Source organism: Marmota marmota, unplaced genomic scaffold, assembly GCF_001458135.2.
Source record: "Marmota marmota marmota unplaced genomic scaffold, marMar, whole genome shotgun sequence".
Taxonomy (NCBI): Eukaryota; Metazoa; Chordata; class Mammalia; order Rodentia; family Sciuridae; genus Marmota; species Marmota marmota.
This window is the reverse complement of record NW_026000205.1, coordinates 8355505-8370292: the sequence shown is the minus strand read 5'-3', so window position 1 is coordinate 8370292 and position 14788 is coordinate 8355505. Positions and strand designations below refer to the sequence as shown.

Sequence of the window (14788 nt, the reverse complement as noted above, 5' to 3'; positions counted from 1 at the left end):
TCGCTGTTGGAGAAGACTTATTTGTTGGAGTTCACTTGTTTAATGGTCTGGGCTTATTTTCGAAAAAAAAAAAAAAAAACACAAAAAGATTCTGACCTTTGTTATGTTCCATTTCATGGGAAACCAAGTGGTCTTGTTTCTGTGCCTCAATCTGAGGTCTTTGAGCATGGGTGTGGGGGGGGGGGGTTGAAATGAGACCAGAGGCGCTGGGAAGATACATCAAGAGAAGCTGACTTTATTAACAGCAAAGGTTGGAGTGGGGGGAGGGGCGGTGACAAATAAAGTGAAGGGCTCACAAATAGACCACTAGAAAAGTGCCTTGCTCTGAGCATGTGTCTGTGCTTCCCCTCTGAACGGTCTGGGGCTCAGTCACTATCGCTGTCAGCCTCACTGGAATCAGAAGCTGCAGCTTCACTGCCATCTTCCTGGGCTGAGTGTTCACTGCCACTGGGGAAGGGGCTGGCGCTCCGGCTCCGCTGGCCACCCCCGTCACTGCCACTGTCCGAATCATTGTCACTGCCACCTCGGGCCCGTCCTCTGTCCTCATCATCAGAGTCCGCATCATCCTCCGAATCCGCATCACTACCAAAGATCTCCTCTTTGTCCCGAGCAGCCCGAGCTTCATCCTCACTGCTCTCGTCCTCACCACTTCCACTCTTGTCACTTGCCTCCTCCCTGTCACCTTCCTCTCGTTCACTCTCACTGCCTGAGCGCTCGTCCTCGCTGCCCTCCTTCTCACTGCTGCTGCCCTTCTCGTTCTCCTCATCTGTGAGGGAACAGAAAGAGGTGAGACCCAATTTCCTGCCCTCTTGAGGTTCCCAGGGTCGGTCTGGCCTGTTCCTCTTTACCTGAGCCCCCAGCTTCTTTCTCTTCTGCCTCCATCTCCTCCTCCTCTTCCTCCTCTGGTTCGTGGTTTTCCAGCTGGGCCTTCCGTGCCTCCTAGAAGCGGCAGGATTGGGAAGAAGGGTGTTCTGTCAGGCTTCTTCTATCCTTCTCACCCACCACTGCCCTCCCTAAGGGTGCTGTGGTCCAGTGGTGTTTATTACCTGGGCTTCTAATTCCTTCTCGTTCATGTCCCGGTGTTTGACCACGAGCAGGGCATTGGTGCCTGACTGAACTCCAGCCTTGGCCCGGCGCTTACTAAGGCGGACCCTGCAGTGGGCAAATTGCACAAGTATAGAAGATGTGTTTTAAGGCCCCTGAGGGGTCGGGTCTGACTTAGTTCCCAGTCAGTGCTTGGCCCAGAGCACACCAGGGGAAGGATAAACTACTTGTGATATGTGTACATGTGGTATATTCATATTCGTGTGTGTGTGTGTGTGTGTGTGTGTATTACTTACCAATACTTATAAACCAGGAGAAGCAGGGTGGGACATGGCTCTGTGTTAAGAGTGCACCCCAGAATTAAAACCAGAAGAAGATGGATTTCTGGCTTTTGAAAAACAGGCATTTTGTAATGGGGTTGTAGCGCAGTGGCAGAGCGCTTGCCTAGCATATGTGAGGCACTGGGTTTGATCCTCAACACCACATAAAAACAAATAAAATGAAGGCCTTCTGTCCATTTACAAGTACCAAAAAAAGAAAAACAGGCATTTAGGGCCCTACTAGACCTTTCTTACCCCAACAGAGTGACAAAAGATGACAGATGTCCCTTAGAAGCTGCCAAGATAATGTTTTGAACAACCAACAATAAAAATTAAAAAAAAAAAAAAGAAGCTGCCAAGAGTTCCAGGTCACCCTGAGCCCACCAGCGCTCTCTGTTCAGTCTTTCACATTTCCTGCCTGGCTTTTGGATCAGAATTTCTGATCCCTCCTTTAAACAAAAATTCAGGTCATGCTTTCCCAACCTAGGGCCCTGACACAGCAGTTAACTCTTAAGCCCTTAGTGAAGAGTTTGGGGGTCACCTTTTAAAAATGGTTATCAAGTGTTACACTTAAAATACATATGCCAGTGTTATATATTCCTTATACCATGGCTATGTACTTTCACATGAAGTTTTATATTAATAACAGTGTATCAGGAAAGTTGGCTGTCCACCATCCACAAAAGCTCTAAAGGTTTCCTGCATTACCTGAACATTTTCTTTCTGACTTCTTGTATTAGAGCCAGGTCCAGCCCATGTAGGTGAGCAGGTTCCTGCTGCTTTTGTTTACAATGCATAAATCCAAAGGCACAAATGACCTCCAGGATGGTTCTTGTATGCCTCAGTGTCTTGAAAAGCACAGAACCAGGCTAATTGGGAGTGTGCTGAGTACCTGGTCTCCAACTCATTGTAGTAAACTCCATCACCCTCTCGAAAGATGAAGAAGTAGTTTTCCTCGTAGCCCTTGCTAGCCTTGTTCTTCACATTCCAGTTGTACTCCCGAGCAATCTTGTAGTCATACCTGAGAATGACAGAACAGAGTCAGCCCCATTTTCATCCCTGACAAGGAGAAAAGGAGACATACTTCTCAATTCCTAAAACCTATCCCCAACCCACGCACACATCATCTGGTGCATAGTCCATCTCCTCCTCCTGGTCCCGTTTTCGTTTCTTCAGTGTCTCTTCCACAGGCAGGAAATAGGCCACAAACTGGTTCCCTTCCTCATCCATCATGCCCCTAGTTGGGAGAAGAGGGATGTTAAAGAGTGAGGCAGAGAGACAAGGAGGAGCAGGTGAAGGTAAACAGCAGAACCACTGACCTGATCATGGCCTGAGACATCATCTCCAATGCAGCTGCACCACTTGTGTCCTTGGGAGCTGGATCTGAGTCAAAGATTACCTGAGCACATGGGTTGATCCACATCTGGGGGAATGGAGGGCACTGGGTTAGTCTGGTACAGACAGACATGGGAGACCATCCCTCGACCTCTTGCCCTAGACCTGACCTTAAAGTCTGGAAATACAGGCATGACCTCCACTGGTGTCACTCGAGGCTTGCTGTAATGCTGGGAGATCTAGTGGGAGCAAAAACAGAGTGAGGGGAAGTGCTCAAGTCACACTTCTGCTTCTCCCCACCCTAGTCCTTCAATTACTGATTTCTGGGCATCCTCAAAAGTCTTCTCGATGGCCGTGATCTGGCTATCCCTATCTTTATATATTTCTTCCTCAGTGAACTGCTGCTTCACAGAAACCCCAATCCTAGGAGTGAAGACAATAAACTTTAGGGACCACTGGACTTAGCGAGAAATCTCCACATTCCCCCATCCTTCCCATCTCAACTTACTTGACCTCAGGTTTCTCATTAGAGATGCCATAACGGTTGAACTCAGTGGAAATGTATTCTGTCTTCCGCATCCATGGCACTACTTTTGCATGTTGCTGGGATCTGGGGTAGAAGATGAGGTACTTTAGAACCCCATGCAGGACTTCCTCTGTTTGCAGAGCCTATCCCAGCCAGACCCAGTACCTAGTTGGCACCTGCTCACCTCTTAGAGCTGGTGGGAGCCTGAATCTCCTCTTCTAAAAGCTTCTCATCAGCTGGATCCAGGAGAACTAGAGAGGGAAGAGGCAGGACCACCATGAAGGAGGCCCAGGCCTGGCCTCTTATGGTCTAGAGTAGACCAACCCTGTCTTCCCACGAACCATTTGGATCAATGCGGTAGGTGTCGGGGTTGATGAGGTCAATGGTGACTCCCAGATCTGGCTCAGTCAGGAGGTCATGTTTGTGCTGTTTCTCTAAGGAGGTCGCTTTATACTGGACAAACCTGGGTAAGGAAACATGTCCACTGTGGATTTCTGATTCCAGCTTTATTCCTCTCCTCCCTGCTTCCCAGAAGCTAAGCTCTGGGGAGAATCTCAGATGCTACTTGCTCCATCCATGAGTATTTACTGAGCACCTGCTACTCTGGCTGGGTAGGTACCGAGTAGACCCAGAGAAAGAAGTAAAGAGCCTAAGCAACCTTAGGCTCCTCGTTTCTGAGTAGTTTCCCCATCCCTGATCTTAATCTCACCTGTTCTGGTCAAAAGGGTATGTGATGAACTTGGGGTCGAAGGGGATGTCAGGGAGACTATTGCAATACTTGACTCGGCAGACCACTCCAGATCTAGGAAAACAAGAACTCAAAATTTGGCCCATGCTGCCCCACTTTTGCTCCCAGCTCCCACGCCCACTTCTCCGAGGAAATCACAGTGGGGCTCACCTCTCAGGCAGAGTCCGGTGGGAATTGGGCCTGGTGGAGAAAAGAGAGACTGATAGAACGAAGGAGTGAACAGGGGTTGATAGAGGAGTGAAAGGGGTTTCTCCAAGCTTCTAAAAGGTGCACCCATTTTGGGGTGGGGGCAAGCATTCGATTCCGTTTCGCGGAGTGTCCCCAAAAGCTTTCAATCCAGTGTTTTAATAAAAAACCACGTACTCAATCGTTTTGGGAAGAATGGTTTCCAAACGCTTGACTGGAGTGATCTAAGCGCTCAATCTGCCGGAGCGCCTCCAGGGGAGTAATTCCTTAATTCGGGGGCAGGAGAGGAAGGGGTAGTAACACCCGAGTCCCAGGAGGAGCCCGCCCCCTCGGTCAAAGGTAAGCACTCCGTGACCTCGCGGGCAGCCCTGGGGGGGCAATGACGACGTGGGCAGATACCCTCACCCGACCCCCGCCTTGCTGAAACCCTGGGAGACGTAGAGGAGAGGGGTAGAGCCAGGTAGCGTGGCGCCTACCTGTGGCCATCCTCCCGCTGGGCCTGGGTCTGGATGGTGGGCGCCATAGCGACGAGGCGACGGCGGCCCGAACGGGGTCCTTGCTGCGCCGCGGGCAGACGCGGAGGGGCGTGCCGACCTCCGTGGACGCCTGACCTGAGGCAGGACTCAGGATGACGCCGTTCTCTGAGGGGGAGGGTTAGGGTGAGAGGCTGGAGGGAAGAGCTTTGGGCAAGACTCAGGAGAACGCTCAGGCAGCGCCACAGGCGGACTCACAGCTCCGGCTCCACCAACTGCCGCCAAGACGCTAAGGACCCGACAGGTCGCCTCAGGCCGCAAAGCCTTCCGGGAAATAGAGTCCGGATGAGAAACACGCACGGATTGGAGAGCTTCTGGGTAAAGGGTGGAGCCATGGAGGGAAAACGTCTTGTGATTGGCGAAAAGAAATCCTAGTCTGGACGTCGGATTTGAGACTGATGGAAGGTGGGGGCATCTCCTCTCCTTTCATTGGTTAAACTGTCTGAAGGCGGAGCTAACTAGTAAACGGGGCCTACCGATGGAGACACTGAAACACGGGAGCAGCACTTGTGACGCACTTCCGGCGCTCTAAGCAAGGAAGATGGCTGCGCCCCAGCAGCAGGCTTCAGTGGCTTCCTCAGCTGGTGGTGTATCGGCTCCGGGTTCGACTGGTGGTCCGGGTTCCCAGCAGCAGCCGCAACCGCCAGCACAACTGGTGGGACCTGCCCAAAGCGGTCTCCTGCAGCAACAACAACAGGACTTCGATCCTGTGCAGCGCTATAAGATGCTCATCCCGCAGCTGAAGGAGAGTCTACAGGTGATTGATCGGGAGCTGTGAGGAGAATGCAGGATTTGGCAGTCTGATTCCAAGAGGGCGTGTGAGGGGTGGTTTAGTTGTGGAGAGATCGTAGTAGGGAAGAGGAGAAAGACGTTCATTTTTTTTGTGATGCCAAAGCGAAGCTCTGTGGAGTGACATTGTGGGGCGGGATCAATGTAGATGTTGAGGCTGGGATTGGCCAGAACTTGAGTGGGAAGGGGTGTAAGGGGAAAGCCCGCCTCTGGTCGTTAAAGCCTGTGGAAAGGAGTGTCTATTCGTAGCTTCTGCCCGTGATTGGTGGATAATGGAGATTGTTGGTGAAACCCCAGGCGAGGGCAGGCTTCCGGGAAAATACCAGTGTCTGATATAGGAATGGAAATCAGCATTATTCTGGAGTGTCAGGAGGGAGATGCCAAATGAAGAGGAGGACTAAGGCTGGGTGTTATCTCAAGGAAGAGCGTAGATCTAACAAAATTATCCTCTCTGTTTCTCTATCTCCCGCATCTTTTTCTTTCTTTTTAAACTAGACCTTGATGAAGGTTGCAGCGCAGAACTTGATTCAGAACACTAACATTGACAATGGACAGTAAGTGCAGCCCTCTTTCCCCAGGATATCCTCTCTCCACCCCAGCCTTAGAAATTCCTCCCCCCACCACCCTCCTAATTTCAAGCTCTGCTTCAGATCCCCTGGGCCTGTCCCTGGTTTCCTGATGAACACTTAGTTGTGTAGACCCTGGTGCCTCAGAGATTGGAAATCCATTCCCCTCTTTTCTCCCGGATGCTAGAAAGAGCAGCGATGGACCCATACAGCGCTTTGACAAGTGCCTGGAGGAGTTCTACGCCCTCTGTGACCAGCTGGAGCTGTGTCTGGTAAGGGGTCTTCTGGGCACTGGGTGCCCACATTCTTACCTCAGTCCCTGGGATTTTCATGAACCATCAGTCGGCTCATTCACTGGGTACCTCCTCTGGGACAGACCTGGGCTTCATCTGATGCTGGAGACACATTGTTGCCCTGATCCTTACTCTCACAGAACTTGCAGTTTAGTGCAGTGACAAGTGTAACCCCAAACAGGGACAACTCACAGTGGTCAAGTTTGTGATGGGAGAAGTCCAGGCCACGGTGGTTGGGGCTGTGAAATGGAGCACAGGCAGTGGTGTCAGGGCTAGGATGGAAGGCAGCTGAGGGGATGTGGAAGCATGGGTTGAGGGTAGAGAGAGAGAGGTTCAGGGAAGGCTGCTGAGGAGAGCACATTGGAGAGAGATCAGAACAAAGAACAGAGAGTGCAGGAGGTGAGAGGCAGGCCTCTAATCAACTTCCTGTGAGCCTTGGGTTCCTCCCTTGGAAAATAGGGTTTCAAAGAAAACTCAGCAAGATCATGCACGGAAAGTACATACCCATCATACTAGGTATATGGCAAGTGTTTCCTATAGTATTATCATTCTGGACCAGGTGTTAAAGGCAAGGCAGAATTGAGAAGCGGTTGGGGTAACACTGTGTTCCAGCCAGGAACAACTTATGCTTTAAATTTCAGGAGATTATTAGGAGATTCAGTCTGGCTCAGGTGTAGTAGGAGTGAAATTTTGAATATAACGCTGAGGGCACTGGGGAGCCATGGAGGATTTCAGGTAAGGGAGAACATGGAACAGTTTGCTTTTTAGTAATATAATATGCCTCTGGCTGCCAAAAGAAGACTTTGTAAGAAAAGCTGAGTAAAGAACTTGCAGTTTAGTGAGGCCCAAGGATGCAACCAGAGTGGGGCTGATGAACTGCCCAACCCAACACCTTCAGTGCCCTGGTTCCCATATTCCCAGTTCCCTGGTTCCTCACTTCTTGAGGAAGAACTTGGGAGCTTCTAAGTTTTGTCAGGCCACAGGACAGATGGGCTGTTAAGGGAGGACTTTCCAGGATGGGGCCCAGGGCTCTGGTAGGAATGGTAGAATCATCTGAGATGGGGACCCATGAGAAACAACAGTTTGATGGGAGAATATGAGGGAAGGGGCCTAGGAATACAAGAGAAGCTAAGGACAGAGGTGTGGGCACCGTCATTGAAGAGGTGGGAGCCCAGTGTGTGGGGGTGACAGCCGAGGGATCATGGGGAGTGGAAGGAGAAGGAGTCTGGAGACTGCTGCTCCAGTCTTGAGTAGAGTGAGAAGTACCTGGTAGGAGTGACCAAACAAGTAGGAGAAAATCCGTGGCAGGTGCCATCAGAGAAGCCACTGCCGATGCTAAGCTTGGGGTTAAGACAGTAACAGTCATAATAACTGACAATCATCAGTTAGTACTTCAAATGATGTACTAGGGCCCGGGTGCTGATGCACACTTGTAATCCCAGCAGCTCTGGAGGCTGAAGTTCAAAGCCAGCCTCAGCAACTTAGCAAGGACCTAAGCAACTCAGTGAGACCCTTTCTCTAATAAAATATAAAAAACAGGCTGGGGATGCAGCCCAGTAGATGTGCCCCTGGGTTCAATCCTCCATAAAAGAAAAGAAATGATGCACTAGGATCTGGGCCTCAACACACCTGTTCTTACTGTTCTTATCTATGAGGTCAAAAGAGGTAGTCCTTAAACCCATTTTCCAGAGGAGGAAACTGAGTCTCAGAGAAGAGCAGTCGCTTGCTTCAGGTCACCCATCCAGTGATTGGCAGGGCCCAGCTCTGACTCCCAAGACCTTAGGACTCCAAAGATCTAGCAGGCTGCCCCAGGCTGGCCCCCAGGGGGTGGGGGACCCTGTGTACCTAGAGTGAGGCTGATGCTGCACCCCTGCCTGCCTGTCCACAGCGCCTGGCGCATGAGTGCCTTTCACAGAGCTGTGACAGTGCCAAGCACTCTCCGACCCTGGTGCCCACAGCCACCAAGCCAGATGCCGTGCAGCCTGACAGCCTGCCCTACCCGCAGTACCTGGCCGTCATCAAAGCCCAGATTGCCTGTGCCAAGGACATTCATACGGCCCTGCTGGACTGTGCCAACAAGGTCACAGGCAAGACGCCTGCACCACCTACTGGCCCCGGGGGCACCCTCTGAGATGGCATGGCAGGGAGCGGGGCTGGCATTGGGGGATAAGGGGGGCAGACAAAGAATGAAGATTGGCCTAAGCCAAAAAGCACGAGTTGTGTCTCATTTCTCCTTCTTTCCTGAGCATTGCGGATTGGAGCCAGCAGGGGGCAGCAGAGGCCAGCAGGGAGAACAACAGGACCCAACCCCGCCTCTACTGCTCTCCTCCTACCCTCCCAGGACTAGTATGGACTTTGAACTGAGCCTTCTTGATGACCTTTGTTCCAAGGGCCCTACCCCTGCCTGGTGTAGGTGTGGCCTGGGTGTGGTCTCCTGGCTGGGCCCTTCCCTCTCAGTCTTCCCTGGAGTTTGGTCAGTTGGGGGTGATTTGTGTCTGTTTCTTTCTCCAGCTGTTCCTGTCTCCTGTGTTGTTTCTCTCTCTCTCTCTCTCTCTCTCTCTCTCTCTATCTATCTATCTATCTATCTATCTTTCTCTGCCCCATTTCAGTCTCTGCCCCTGTGGTTTTCTGTATCCCTGTCTCTAACAGTCAGTCCTCTTTGGCTGCCCCCACCTCCTAACTGGGACTCTTGTCTATGAAGAGAGCCAGAAACCTTGGGTTTCTTGGTGCTAAGGGAAGGGCATCATTTCTAGGGACCACAGCCAAGCCCAGAGACCCTCAGCATCTCCCACATTAGCCCAGCCTGCAAGGTCTTGAGCCCAGGAAAGAAGAAGTGGAGGACCTGAGGCCCTAACCTCAACATGCCTGATTGGGGAGCAACCCAGGCCCCCGCCTGTCCCCAGGCCCTGCGACAGCGGAACACCAATGTGGGCCATTGTGCAATCTGTGGGGCAGCCTGGCCCAGCTGGATGCCTGGGTCCCTGTATTTTTAGCCCAAAGGAGAAGTGAAAAGGCCCCAGTGGTGTGAATCATCAGTCCTGGGGAAGAACCCAGCTCCGGGAAGCAGGCCCTGGGGAGGGGGCTTGAGGGAGGGAGGGAGTGCCCCACCAGGCTTCCCCTGTCCCCAACAGCCGAACAGCTTCGGGGAAGCTCAGCCATGGCCGTCAGGCCTGGGCAAGTGCCCGGCAGAGCTACCACCCTAGACCCAGCTGTTGGGGTGTGAAAGGCCCGGTGACTCAGCCTGGTCGGGGAACTGCCCCACCCAACACCTTCAGTGCCCTGGTTCCCATGTCACCACCCAACAGCCTCCTCTCCTGGACCCCATGTTTGTAAGGAAACCCCGAGACCATGGAGACCTCTGTGATTCACTGTCCCATACTGGGAAACTGGAATGCGGCCCAGCTGTGTGTGTACATCCCAGAAAATTCCTTCCCTGAGCTTCCTTGAAGCACTGGTGCTCAGTCAGGAAGGCAAGCTGAAGAGCTGACCGTAGGTGGCCATCTTCTTCAGGGAAACCTTAGCTCAGCCCCTGTCTGATTCAATCAGCTTTTCAAACAATTGGAACTGCGGCCCAGCCAATTTGACACATACTTGACCATCTAGCTGGGTGCAGGGGCACGCACCTGTAATACCAGTGACTGGATGGTGAGGCAGGAGAATTCCAAGTTCAAGGCCAGCCTGGGCTACTTGGTCAGACCCTGTCTCAGAAATGAAATAAAAAGGGCTGTGTAGCTGAGTGGTGAGGCACCTCTGCAATGGATCCCCACTACAGCAACAAAACAAACACCATTAGTCCCTGTCCCCTGGGCACCCACACACGTCTCCTTACCTGTACTTAATCTCTAATAATAGTCTTCTTTCTGCCTAGCAGGATTTAGTTATCTTTCATAAAATTGAAAATATGCTAACCCTGTCCCCAGCAGAGCCTACCAGCTCCCAGCCCAGGGGCACACCGGCACATACTGGCAGAGATGTGTCAGTTCATGAGCATATGTGCAAGACAGGTACAGCTGGCTCCACTGGGTGGTGTCAACGTGACATCACAGGTGAGGGAATAACATCCCAGCACCCAGGAGACAAGGCCAGAGTGCAAAAACCACACCTAGGAGACACCACAGGCAGTGGGTGATGCAGCGCAGACAGTGCAACACAGACTGAGCATCTTGTGTGGGCCAAGCTCTGCAGTGTGACCCAAGAACCCTATGCTGATCCTTGAGAGAGAGCATAAAAAATGACATGGTAGATCAACACGTTACTCAGGAGGCTGAGGCAGAAGGATCACAAGTTCAAAGCCAGCCTGGGCAATTTAGTGAGACCCTGTCTCAAAAAAATAAAGAAATAAAAAGGGCTGGGGATGTGGCTCAGAGGTAATGAGCCCCTGGGTTCAATACCCAGCACTGCAAAAGAAAAGAAAAAAAGACTGGCATATTGAGAATTGTCAATTTATTGAAAACCCTCATTGGGTAGTCATCCTGTGAACATCATTTGGGTTTATAATTAGATGTAACATGTTTATTATGTTCAAGTGATGATAAGGTTATTTAAATTGGAGGGCTGGTGGTGTGGCTCAGTGGTAGAGATGCGCTTAATATATGTAGGACCCTGGGTTTGATTTTCAAAACCAAAAAAGACAAAAACAAAAAAACCAAGCACCAGGTACAATGGTACATGCCTGAAATTCCAGCTACCCTGGAGGTTAAGGCAGGAAGATCGCTTGGGCCCAGGAGTTCAAAACCAGCCTGGGTTATGTAATAAACCCCATTCCTGTCTCAAAACAACAACAAAAAAATCCTTAATAGAGGTCAAGGCAGGCCTCACTGACGTGCTAGAGTCAACTTGAAGGAGAGGGAATCCACTGCAAGAGGATTCCAGGGAGAGAAGTGCAATGCAAAGGCCCTGAGGCAGGAATGTGCTGGTGAGTTGACCCACCAATGAGGAGGCTTGGGGTCTAGATGAAGGAGCAGGGATAGGACAGGAAGCCCAAGCAGATTATCCAGTGAGGACTTGACTTTGCTAGGTTGTTAGGCACAGAGGGAGGGTGTAGGACCTGGTGCTCAGGGGGGTGTGTATGACATGCATGCACAGCCACCACACAACACACATGAGGCAGCACAGACTATGGGCACCGCACAGGCTCACACCACCCTCACCCCCTCACCGTCCAGCAGAGACTAGCAGAACCCACCGCCCCACTACCTGATGCCCCAGGGACCCCATCCCATTGGCAGTCCCACAAACAAACTCTAAATGAATAACTCAACCATGTGAATACACAAACAACCCTCTAACCACCACTTTGCCCGCTATCTCTCACCCCATCGCAGACTTTGCCCATCAGGGCTGAGTCAGCTCTGCCCTCAGCCCAGTGGCAGCAGCACCTCACCAGCTGGGGACAGATAAGACTGGCTCAGACACAGCTTCTCAGGTGCGGGTGTGTGCATGTCTGGGCTGCCCACAGAGGCAGACACACCAACAGCCACATGGAGCAGGGCACCAACCACTCTCCCCATCATGCGCGCTGTCGACGTCAGGCACCAAAGTTCACCAATTTCACTGCCTTGTGACTGGGCCACAGAGGAACTTCATCCAGACACTAGCCTAATGTGTCGTCATGCACATGCAGCCTCAGGCACACCCACGGCTAAGGACAGATGCGTGAACACCACTCACACACCTAAGAAGCATACACACTGAGCCACAGCTGCAGTCACCTAGAGGGACTTCAAGGTCATAAAATCACCTAGCTTCAAGGATATCTGCAGACCCCCAGCCACACCAGCAGGTACAGTCAGTCCCTGGCCAGCCCAGGCACCTTAGTCACTCCAGATCCCACAGTGGCTCAGAGCTATGTACAGATGGCAGCGGTGTGGACAGTGCAGTCCCATAAATCCAACTCAAAGACAGCTGCAGAGCAATGGCAATTCACGGCCTCCCCACATCCAGTTGGCTCCAGCGCTGGTGGTTAGTCAATCGTTAGTCAATCTATTACACAGATAGATGGTTTCACATGTTTATTCACAGAGTCCTGTCCTTGGGGATCATATGCACACGGCCCTTCACACAGGAAACCGGCACACTCAAGTCCCACACCTACTTCCCCAACTGCAACCCCAGGCGCCCTGACCTCCTCCCCGCAGAGGTGCAGAGCACACACCTGCAGGAGCACACTATTCACACTAGTGGTGCACACCAGCAGTCCCACACCGGGGCACACACGGCCAGCCCCAGCCTTGGCCACACCCGCGGCCGCCCAGGCAATCACGCCGGGCACACACGCAGCCGGGCACACGTGCCGTGAGTACACCGGCCCCTGCTCGCCCCGCACTCACACGGGCTCTCACACCCCCGCGTTTCCCGTCCCCGCTTGTTTTTCTGGAAACTCTGCTCTCCGTTCTCCTCCCCCTGGGCCGGAAGTGCTCGTGGTATTTTTAGCCTTTCTGGTTTCCGCCCCTTTCTCCCCCAACCCCTGCCCGCCCGCCCAGGACCCGATCGGGGCGCCCAGCCCGGGACCCCGGCCACGTCCCTCCCCACCGTCATTCCAGAGGGGCATTCCCGGGGCCGCTGGAGCCGCGGATTTTCCCGCTGGCTACGTGGGGAGCGGGGAGGAGTCCTGCCGTGAACTTCCTCCCGGCCTGGGCGCTGGGGGCAGGGCACCAGACTCCTGGGCCGAGAGGGGGGGGGTCCGGGCCCGGACCCGGGTGCGAGCGAGACGCGCCTGGGGGCCGCAGCCCTGCGGGCGACCGAGGAGGGCCTCGGGCCTCGACCCTCGCTGTCCTGGCAGGAGACGCCCAGGCCCAGCTTCTAGAGCCTCCCACGTCGGCCTGGAGTTTGGGGGAACCAGGGGTCGTCCCGCCCTGCGAGAGTGGCCCGATCCCCAGCGTCCAACTCTGGTCCCGATGACTCAGCAGATGGCACCGGGGAGGGGGCCGGGCCGACTCAGGAGTGGGAAGGGCTCCCTGTCTCCAGGGAATCGAAACTGGACTCCCTCCCCCTGGACCGTGGCCAGAGCGGACCCGGGCTGCCCCCCCACTCAGGTTTTCCCCCCTAGTCCCTGGAGCGACAGCGACGGCGCTGGGCTGGGCGGGAGGCAGGTCCCGGGCCCCTCCTCGCGCCCCCCTCCCGCCGCTCTTCCCCTGGTCCTCGGAGGCTCTGTTTACAGCAGACAGGAGCCCTGGTTACAGGAGAGGAACCCGGGCGTCCCGGCTGAGCCTCCTCGTCACGGCTTCCAGGAAGCCCCCTCCCCCGCCCCCTGCGAGTGAGTCACGGGCGAGCGGGAGGCCGCAACCGTGCCAAAGCCGCCCGCGGCCCGCCCCGCTCACGGGACCGATCTAGGAAGGCCCCTTGGCCTCAGAAAGCGCCACATTAGGGATTCCCCCCGTGCTACGACGAGGCAAGTTGGCGTGGAGCCTGGCCAGATCTCCCCACCTCAATACAAGCCCGCGGCGCAGCGTGAAAGAATGAACTTTCCACCATTATCACTCCGCTTCACGGCAATGATTTCTATCTACCCCCGTCTTTTCACTCAAGGCAGCCAGCTCATTAAGATTCCCCCCAAAAGGTCAATTTACTTCCCAGATCTTAAAGAGTTTTCACTTAGGGCAAGCCTTTGAAAATAAAGGGCTTGCCAATGTGGGGGGTGATCCTTGAAAATGGAGAATTTTGTAAGTCCCATTCAACCGTTGAGGAAAGCCCACGGCGACCATCTCTAAAAACTGTTGAATCCAGGCAGTCCTCCTCCACGATAAAGAACCCCCGCCGATCCAGTCCCCCCCACCCATCTTTAATTTTAAATGTCTTGGAATTTGGTGGCTGAGGTTCACTACCTTTTAAAGGAAGTAACTTGACCTCGGTTTCTTTGTGCTTAAAATGGGTATAATACCTCCCTGAGAGGTGGCGGGGATTGAGTTAATGTATGTAAAGCATTTACACAATGGCCCACCCCGAAGAAATTAGAAGTGCCATTATCAGCGTCAGCAGGAGGTGCCACAGCTGCCCATTTCAACCTGGCCTGGTAGCCCGGACCTCACCCAACCCCCACCCCCCTAAATGGGACTTGGAAAGTAGTCAGGTCTGCCGATCTAGGCTATTGGTGATGCTGCACCAAGTAAGGTCTGCGAAGAGAATTCCCTTCCAAAAGGTCTGTGGTCTCGGCTCTTCCTTTTGCCCCTGCAGATTTCTATCTCTCTGCAGGTGTTTCTCACTGTTTTTTCTCCTTTTTTCTTATGTTGCCTTCTCCCGTGTCGTTTTTCCTTCTGCATCTGTCTCTCAGGGGCCATCTCTGGTTTCCCCACTTCCTCCTCCCTCCTCTTCTTCCCTTCCTCTTCTGTGCCTTCGTTTTTTGTTTGTTTTTTGGTTTGGGACTGGGTATTGAACCCAGGGTGCTTTGCCACTGAGCTACATCCCCAGCTTGCTTTCTTTCTTTCTTTTTTTTTTTTTTTTTTTTTTTTT

General features: G+C 53.1%; 2 protein-coding genes across 2 annotated transcripts; one reads left to right on the top strand and one right to left on the bottom strand.

The window, feature by feature from the left end:
• Positions 1–215: 215 nt before the first annotated feature.
• On the bottom strand, positions 216–4920 carry Paf1 (PAF1 homolog, Paf1/RNA polymerase II complex component). The gene is made up of 14 exons (XM_015496873.2): positions 4636–4920; positions 4124–4153; positions 3935–4027; positions 3567–3688; positions 3410–3476; positions 3208–3309; positions 3017–3122; positions 2870–2938; positions 2684–2787; positions 2485–2601; positions 2257–2385; positions 1047–1152; positions 849–939; positions 216–766 (listed from the first exon to the last, which is right to left on the bottom strand). The coding sequence occupies exons 1-14, from the start codon at positions 4680–4682 to the stop codon at positions 366–368; spliced, it is 1584 nt and encodes a 527-aa protein (XP_015352359.1). The 5' UTR covers positions 4683–4920; the 3' UTR covers positions 216–365.
• Positions 4921–5079: 159 nt separating this feature from the next.
• Positions 5080–8556, top strand: Med29 (mediator complex subunit 29). Its single transcript, XM_015496874.2, has 4 exons — positions 5080–5449; positions 5977–6035; positions 6235–6319; positions 8229–8556. The coding sequence occupies exons 1-4, from the start codon at positions 5234–5236 to the stop codon at positions 8469–8471; spliced, it is 603 nt and encodes a 200-aa protein (XP_015352360.1). The 5' UTR covers positions 5080–5233; the 3' UTR covers positions 8472–8556.
• The last annotated feature ends 6232 nt before the right edge of the window (positions 8557–14788 follow it).

Bases quoted from the DNA above. Each gene is read 5' to 3' on its own strand.
- Med29 (XM_015496874.2), top strand. From the start codon at position 5,234: ATGGCTGCGCCCCAGCAGCAGGCTTCAGTGGCTTCCTCAGCTGGTGGT. The intron at 6,036-6,234 runs GTAAGTGCAGCC...CCCGGATGCTAG, and splicing joins ACTAACATTGACAATGGACA to AAAGAGCAGCGATGGACCCA. The intron at 6,320-8,228 runs GTAAGGGGTCTT...GCCTGTCCACAG, and splicing joins ACCAGCTGGAGCTGTGTCTG to CGCCTGGCGCATGAGTGCCT.
- Paf1 (XM_015496873.2), bottom strand. From the start codon at position 4,682: ATGGCGCCCACCATCCAGACCCAGGCCCAGCGGGAGGATGGCCACAG. The intron at 3,477-3,566 runs GTTCGTGGGAAG...TTCCCTCTCTAG, and splicing joins CTACCGCATTGATCCAAATG to TTCTCCTGGATCCAGCTGAT. The intron at 3,123-3,207 runs GTAAGTTGAGAT...CTTCACTCCTAG, and splicing joins AATGAGAAACCTGAGGTCAA to GATTGGGGTTTCTGTGAAGC.